This window comes from Neophocaena asiaeorientalis, unplaced genomic scaffold (assembly GCF_003031525.2).
Source record: "Neophocaena asiaeorientalis asiaeorientalis breed wild unplaced genomic scaffold, Neophocaena_asiaeorientalis_V1.1 scaffold265, whole genome shotgun sequence".
In the NCBI taxonomy this organism is placed as follows: Eukaryota; Metazoa; Chordata; class Mammalia; order Artiodactyla; family Phocoenidae; genus Neophocaena; species Neophocaena asiaeorientalis.
In genome coordinates, this window is record NW_020172172.1 from 2,032,792 (window position 1) to 2,040,831 (window position 8,040).

Sequence of the window (8,040 nt, forward strand, 5' to 3'; positions counted from 1 at the left end):
CCTTCAACATGGAAGAATTCAGGGGAAGTCTTCCCTTCTCATTCCCATGGCACCTGAGCAGCTAAGAACTTGACCCTAAGCAAAGGACCATTTAGCAGGCAGCCCTTCCCTCTTTCCCAGAGGAATATAAGCTCTAGGAAGAAGAGGGTCTGCAAGTATCCATAAACAGTAATGAGGTTTTGGATACATTGACTTAACAGTGCATAAAGTACATCTCCACATACCTAACTTGACTTGTACTAACCTGTAAAGTGGGGGTGGTATCTCTTGCTCATACACGGGGAAATTAGTGTCAGGATCCTTGGCTTCTAAGTACATCTTGAGACCTAGAAGAGCAGTCTACACAAACCGTGTTACTTCTTTCTCAGTAAACTTTTCAGGATTTGTTCTTTGCGGGGGAGATGGGGAAGAAGAGTGGTGAGGGGCAGCCCAGGGCTAGGAAATTGGAAGATCACAATTTTAGACTGCATTCCACAACCTCTGTGTTCTTGCCAACATTGTGGTACCTTCAGAGCCTCAGTTTTTGAAAACAAAATGGAAGACTGATCTAACGATGAGAATTTGTTCGTTACATATTTGAGTGCCTACCATGTGCCCAGCCCTGGGCTTGGTGCTAGGAAACAGAGCTGACAGTCCCACTGCAGGCAGTAGAGCAGTGGGTCAGTTAAAGTGCACTCTGCATGCCCCTCTGCCCCACTCAGGCCAGCCTCTCAATACTTCTCCGTACCTTTGAGGTTTTTTTTTTTTAAAGAGCATTTATCATTTTTGTAGGCTTTTAAAATTTTTTATAAAGTATGTGTAATTCTACATGTATGATTCATGCATAAATGAAAGTTACTTTTAAGATTTCTGAAACATATTTGACATACTTCTCCCCTAAATTTAATATAAAAATTAGATCAATCAGTTAAAACATTGAACATTGTCTACCAGCAATAAATGATAACAAATATTTAACAAGAAAACCTTTTGCCCAACATTGGGTACTATTTTTTAAAATCTAAAAGAACATTTATAATTTTTACCAAAACCATGAGTTGTTCAAAATGACCTAAGGATAACTTTTAAAGCAAATAAGGTACATAGTAGATACAAAATTGTGGCTTGGGTATATTCAAGTCATTCGAGAGCTAGGTGTGTGGTTTAAAAATCCATGAAAACAAAAAACAAAAACAAAACAAAAAAAATCCATGAAAACATTGCCAAACGAGCGGAAAGGGCCTACCTGGTTGAAAGCTAGTTAGAAATTAGAAAACAAAAAACAGAGCCTGGAAAAAAGCCTACCAGATTCTAAAAAATGAACAGAAATGCTCAAGATGCATATAAATTATAGTTTATCAAAATTACCAAAATTTGAGAAACAGGGGCCTGAGAAAGTTTGTCCTTAAACTCATTTGTCTATGCTTCCATATTGTTATTGTTTCTTTATTCTCCCTTTGGTAGGATTTGGGAGGAACAGGAGATAAATTGCTGTGATCACTTTACCTTCTTCAATCTATAGCTCAGTATTAGGTACTTAATGGCCTCAGGCTAAGATTCGTCCATATCAGTGTAGAGAATGTCTTGGCCACAGGGCCAGAAAAACCTGAAGTTCACTGGCTGTAGCTTCCTATACTCACTTTTGCATCAGGGATAGCCTTGCCTCCAGAGACCAGGACTGTTTGAAGTCCCAGCACAGAGACCACCTTTCTCCAGGTCTCTGCTTGGATGGGTACCTCCCTGTTTTTGCACCTGAGACTTTTTCTTCTGTGATTCCATAGCCGACCCTCACAGTTAGCATTGTCTCTCTAGTGGTGTTGCTATTTTAGTCAGGTTTATAGTCTGGGAGCCTTCCTGCCTCTTCGAGGTCACTTTTCATATCATTACCTAGAGCAGTGCCCGAAACTTGATAGATGTTATCTGACTGCATCTCTGCTGTGAACCATTATCAGTTTAACTCTCAGGGATAAATTTCTTATTTCTAAGTTCCTGGCCAGGGGTGGGGACTGAGGGCTAGTGGGGAGGTATCCTGCAGCACCCGAGGCCTGACAGCAGTGCTGTCACTGACTTGCCACTTGCTTTCCTATGTCAGGCAGGAATCTGGTTTCACCTGTCTCACCATGGCCCGCATTAGAGCCCAGGGAGGTGGAGGGGTGAGGGGATCCTCCCTGGGCTTTCTATTCCTCCTTTTCCCTCTACCTGTAGGTAATAAAGGACCTAGCTCACCGCTCCCTGGGCCTCTACCTTTTAGAGATTGGCCATGTGGCCTGTTCTGTGAGTTTGCTTTCTGATTCCCACGAGGATCCTCTCACAACATTTTCTTCTTGCCAGGACCCAGCCCTTGCCCAGAGCCCAGATGTGCATTGGATGGGCACAGGAGCCCTGCAAGCCGCACAGATATGGCCCCCTGCTTCACCTCTCAGGAGCGGCTCGGCTCTGGGGGACCACCTGCAGCCTCCCTATGAAATAGGAGTGCGTGACTTCCTGGCTGGGCAACCCGGTACTTGCCGCCTGGCTCTAAGACCCCAGCCTATGCCACACTTCCCAAATTTCTATAACGTTGTCTTTTCACCCTCTGTCCTCTCAGGAGAATCCCTTCTGTCCTGGCCTTGAGCTCTGTGTCCTTTCTATCCTGTGACCCATGTCTACCTACCTTCTCCTTCCATTGTACCCCCCACTTCCTGACCCCAGCAGACACCGGGGAAATGTGAAATGGGTGTTTAAAACAGTCCATACCTGCCTGTGGGCCCGGGAGTCCTCCACGTGGGGGGAAGAGTGGGCTTCTCAGTGGGATACCAGAGCTGGGCTGCCCTCTCTCATGACTCTTTCTTCTTCAGATCCTCCTGCTGCACAGGTTTCTGCCCTTTCCCAGAGAGAGGGATGTTCAGGAGACCTGGTGACAGTCCAGCCTCAGGTGAGCCACAGAACCTTCGGTCCTTCCTGATGTCCCACTGTTGCTGCCTCATGGGGTAGCTGTAGCTCCCCCCTGTCCTGTGTCTTTCTGTCCAGTGACCTCACATCCCGAGACGCATGTCCCAGAGACCAGATTATCCCCCAGGAGCCCAGAGCTCTTCTGCTGGGTGATGATCTTCTCTTTCCCCTTTATCAGATCCATCCTGTACTCACTCAGAGCCAGCCTCATTCCCCTGCCCCCTCCTAAAAGCTGGGAGTTGTGGACTGGCTCTAAGGCATAGGACCATGTTTTTTCAGGAGGCTGTGACTTTCAAGGATGTGGAGGTGACCTTTTCCCAGGATGAGTGGGGATGGCTGGACGCTTCTCAGAGGAACCTATACAGGGATGTGATGCTAGAGAATTATGGGAACGTGACTTCTTTGGGTAAGGCATTGATATCCCCATGCTTCTACCTACCTCTACTTCTGCCTTCTTAGTTTTCATTAGGGTGCATAGAAAGGGGCCTGACCTGGGTTTAGGTCCTGTCTCTCTAACTACTAACCAAATCACTTAATCTTAATGCCTGTTAATATAAAGATTAAAAGTCATATGTGTCAAGTTCCTAGTCCATTTAGGCATCCAAAAAAAAGTTGGCTGATTTAACTAGTTGACTTGTCATGTGGCTCTGGAGAATGCTAGCGATCCTTTTGTCTGTGGTTTCTCTCAGCCTCTCTTGTCTCTGCTCAGAGCTGTCAGAAATTCCTGTCTAGGCCTCCTGTCCTCCACCTGCCTCCCTGGCTTTCCCTCCTCCCTACCAGGAGCTCAGGCCTGAGAGGGTCCTGGAGAGTAGTTCTGTATGATTCATCTACCTTCCATTCACATCCCATTTTCTTCTCTTCTGCAGTGGGGCCATTCACCAAACCTGCTCTGATCTCCTGGTTGGAGGCAAGGGAGCCGTGGGGCTTGAATGTCCAAGGAGCTCATCCTAAGGGGAGTCCAAGTGCTGCCCCTGCAGGTGAGTTCCAGAGAACTGACCAGGTCTTGCTCCTCCCGCATCTACTCTCCTCTTTCTTAAGGTCTTTTATACTAAGAAAATCATGGGGAACTTACTCCATTGTTTACTGGAAGGAAGATCCTTAGCAGTGTTGCTAAGAAGTACTGGGTGCCTGGGCTTCTCCCCTCCAGACCGGCCTATTAGACATTGGTTTCTGGTCCTGCCCCTTCCCCAGCAGCCCTCTCAGTAACAGCTCTTGCCCACTGAGGGCTTCACTGTCCTTGTCAGTTCACTGATGCTCCTCCTCAGCCCTGTGCTGCTCTCCCCTTACCGCTCCTAGGAACCCTCATCCCACTCCTGCTGCTCCTCTTTGCTTGGTCCTTCCCCCGTGGGAGGCTTGACCTCTAGCCCTTGCAGCCAGTCCTCCTAAGAGCCCCACCTCTCAGCTCTTGGAGACCTTCCTGTCATGCTCTGTGTCATGATTCCTCTCCCCTCTCTTGCTGTTTAACACCTGCTTCTCAACCCTTTTTGTTTTTCACTGGATGTGTACAGCTAGCTGCTGTACCCGTCTTGCTTCTCCTCTCCCTTTCCTGTCGTCTGGAATACTATTCCATATTTTGCCTTATCCGTGACTATTTTGTAAAGGTATTGGCAGTCAGGCAAAAGCCTCACCACCTAAGTTCATGACATTTTTTGGTTCCTTGGTGCTTTCTGCAGTTCCAAGTATGGGAAAAGAGAACATTCTCTTTCCCTTTTTTTTTTTTGGCCACACCTAGTGGCTTCTGGGATCTCAGTTCCCTGAACAGGGATTGAACCCAGGCCACGGCAGTGAAAGCCCAGAATCCTAACCACTAGGCCACCAGGGAACTCCCAAGAGTACATTCTCTTCTGTTTTATTTGTGTCAGGAAATGAGCTCCATGTGAAAACAGACAAGTTCATCTTAAAACATGAACCTTTGGAAGAAGCTATGCCATCAGGATGTCATGGTGCAGCAAATGTTTCTGAGGGAACAGGGCTCAGAGAATCTTTTGCACAGAAGAGCAGGTTAAAGGAGCAATGTGGAAACCCCATACAAGTGACAGTTAAGAAAGAAGAGACCAATTCCAGCTACGGGACAGGAAAAGACTGTGAAGAATCGGGAAGAAGTAATAGTCTTCATCTAAAACATATTACATGTTTGAGAGGACCCAGAAAAAAGCAGTCCCTTAAACATGGCTATGGCAAACACTTCAGAGGGAGTTCATACCACTGTGATTACAAGGAATATGGGAAAGGGCTCAGACGCGTGATTGGCGGGTTTAGCCTACATCAGAGAATTCACGCTGGACTGAAAGGGAAGGCAAAGGATGCGCATGGGAAGGACTTCAGCCTTAGTTCTCATCACCAACACGGGCAGAATCTTCACATGGTGGGGACATTGTATACGTGCAGTGACTGTGGGAAGACCTTCAGTCATAGCTCCCATCTTGCATGTCATCAGCGACTTCACACTCAAGAGAAGCCGTTTAAATGTAGGGCCTGTGGGAAAGCCTTCAGGTGGAGCTCAAACCGTGTGCGACATGAGAAAATTCACACTGGATTGAAACCTTATAAATGCAGTTTATGTGACAAAGCTTTCCGACGCATGTCTGCCTACCGCCTGCACCAGGAAATGCATGCTAAGCAGAAATTTCTTGAATCTTATCAGCAAGAGGAGGCTCTCTCTTGTGGCTCAGGGTTTGATCATCATTTGAGAGACCAAAATGGGGAGAAACTCTTTGACTGTAGCCAGTGTAGGAAATTCTTCCACTGTAAGTCATATATTCTTGAACATCAAAGGATTCACACCCAGGAGAAACCCTATAAATGCATCAAATGTAGGAAAACATTTAGGTGGAGGTCAAACTTCACTCGTCACATGAGACTGCACCAGGAAGAGGAGGTCTGTGATCCGGATAAATGTAGAGAAGACTTTAGGCAGACCTCCAACTACAGTCAGCCCCAGAGTGCCCCCACTGTGGAGAAAGCTCTTCTGTGTCAGCAGTGTGGGAAGACCTTTAATCAAAAGAAAGCTCTCATTGATCATCAGAGAATTCACACAGGCGAGAAACCATACCAGTGCAGCGAATGTGCAGAAGAGTTTCCTCATAAGTCGGCCTTTATCGTTCACAAGAGGCAGCATGCCGTCGAAATAAAGCCTGAGGACGTGCCATCGTTTAGTCAGGACAGAGCATTCCAAGTTCCTCAGAGCAGTCACACCACAGAGGAACCCTACAAATGCAGCCAGTGTGGCAAAGCCTTCCGTAATCACTCATTCCTCCTTATCCATCAGAGAGTTCATACCAGAGAGAAGCCTTATAAGTGCAGGGAGTGCGGGAAGTCTTTCAGATGGAGTTCTAACCTCTCCCGACATCAGAGGGTTCACTCTTTGGGGAAACCGTATGAGTACCACGAAAGTGAAGATGCTCCAAATCTGCAGTCACAAATACTCACTGGTGCAAAACCTTTTTGGTGCCAAGAATGTGGGAAAAGCTTTACACGTAAAAGAAGTCTTTTAGATCATAAGGGAATACACAGTGGAGAGAAACGCTATAAATGTAATCTGTGTGGGAAATCTTACGACAGAAATTATCGCCTTGTTAATCATCAGAGAAACCACACGAAAGAGAGACCATTTAAATGTCAGTGGTGTGGGAAAGATTTCATTGGAAGACATACTCTCTGTATTCATCAGAGAAAACACACCAGAGTGGCCCAGTCTGAATGCAGTGTGGCTGGGTTGTCTTCTCGCCAGGATACAGGGGTGAGTTTACAGGAATTAAAACCAAGTGAGGAGAAGAAGCCTCTTGAAGATGGTGAGAAAACTTGTGATCAGAACTCCGGACTCACTGGGCTCCAGGATATACCCACTGGGGGAAAGTGCCACAAATGTACCACGTGTGGGAAAACTTTTAGCAAGAGCTCACAACTCATTAGCCACAAGAGATTTCATACTCGAGAGAGGCCCTTCAAATGCAAAGAGTGTGGGAAGACCTTCAGGTGGTCTTCAAATTTGGCTCGGCATATGAAAAACCATACCAGAGATTAGCTTGGGGTCTGACAGTGTGGGGAGGGCGTCCTGGCTACCCTGCTAGAGAACCCCTGATTGTAGGCAGTGTGGGGCAGACCTTCATAGAGGGCCCTGCTCTTTCTATTTTGGTAGCTAGTGGCAGAGAATCCTGAAGATTCAAAAATGCAGGGCAGGCACCCCCATCCTCCTGCTGGAAAATGAAATGCTGGGGAAGAGCAGCAACGTGTTCCAGAAGGAGGCTTGGACCCCTAGGAGTGGTCTTTGCACAATGGCCTGGAGCTCCCCCAGCCAGATCTCCTTCTATAACTCTAAAGGGAGAGACCACTGCCCTTCTTGGTTCAACAAAATGTCCGTGGCATGGTGGGCTGTGGCTGCTGGGAAGGGGCCAGTTGGATCCTAAGTTTCCCTTTTGAGTTTGGCTTGTGATGGTGCCTAGTCTGTTTGACCTTAAAAGCACCAGCAGCAGTAAGAACTAGTCTCTTCTGATGCCTCCAGGGGAGTTCTGGCTGCGGCTTCAGTCTTCACAGCTGACTTTGGATATTTGCCATGGGCGTAGAGTTGTCTCAGCTGCGAGTGGAGAACAGGGTACTGGGCTTGATCACCTGGAGAATGAAGCTCGACCAGTGCCCCATCGCCATCTCCGTCCCACAGGCCTGTATGGGCAGCAGCGGTTCATCTGCTAAACAGAAATGTGCTGAGCATCTCTCACGTGCCAGGCACTGTCGTGTGTGCCAGAGACCCAGCAGTGAGTGGAACAAAAAAGTCTGCCATCTTGGATCTTTACAGACAATAAACAAATGAGATATATATAGTATTTTGGATGACGATATGTGTTGTGGACAAAATGAATCAGAGTAGAGTGAGAGGGAATGCTGGATTGGGAGGTAGGTTGAGATTTTAAATGGGCTGGTCAGAGAGGGCCTCAACTGAGAAGGTGAGATTTGAATAAAGACCCAAAGGAGATCATGGAGGAAGCCCTGTAGGTCCCTAGATGCTACATAGGACCCTTCACAGGAGGTAGGGTCTTGTCTGGTCTCCTAGGGAATGGCACGTAGGCCCCTGAGCCAGAGTGGAGTGAGCCAGCTGGAAGTGAGGAACCCAGAAAGGTGGAGGGCCAAGGCGCA

At 47.3% G+C, this 8,040-nt stretch overlaps 1 protein-coding gene across 2 annotated transcripts in view; it reads left to right on the forward strand.

Moving 5' to 3' along the window:
- ZNF445 (zinc finger protein 445) overlaps positions 1-7,553 on the forward strand; it is a 27,800-nt gene extending 20,247 nt beyond the window's left edge. For both annotated transcript variants that reach the window (XM_024756304.1, XM_024756308.1), the window contains exons 3-7: positions 2,311-2,479; positions 2,817-2,893; positions 3,190-3,316; positions 3,777-3,887; positions 4,773-7,553. In XM_024756304.1, coding sequence (XP_024612072.1) covers positions 2,311-2,479; positions 2,817-2,893; positions 3,190-3,316; positions 3,777-3,887; positions 4,773-6,934 — 2,646 coding nt within the window. In that variant the 3' untranslated portion in view covers positions 6,935-7,553. The remainder of the gene's footprint in view (positions 1-2,310; positions 2,480-2,816; positions 2,894-3,189; positions 3,317-3,776; positions 3,888-4,772) is intronic.
- The last annotated feature ends 487 nt before the right edge of the window (positions 7,554-8,040 follow it).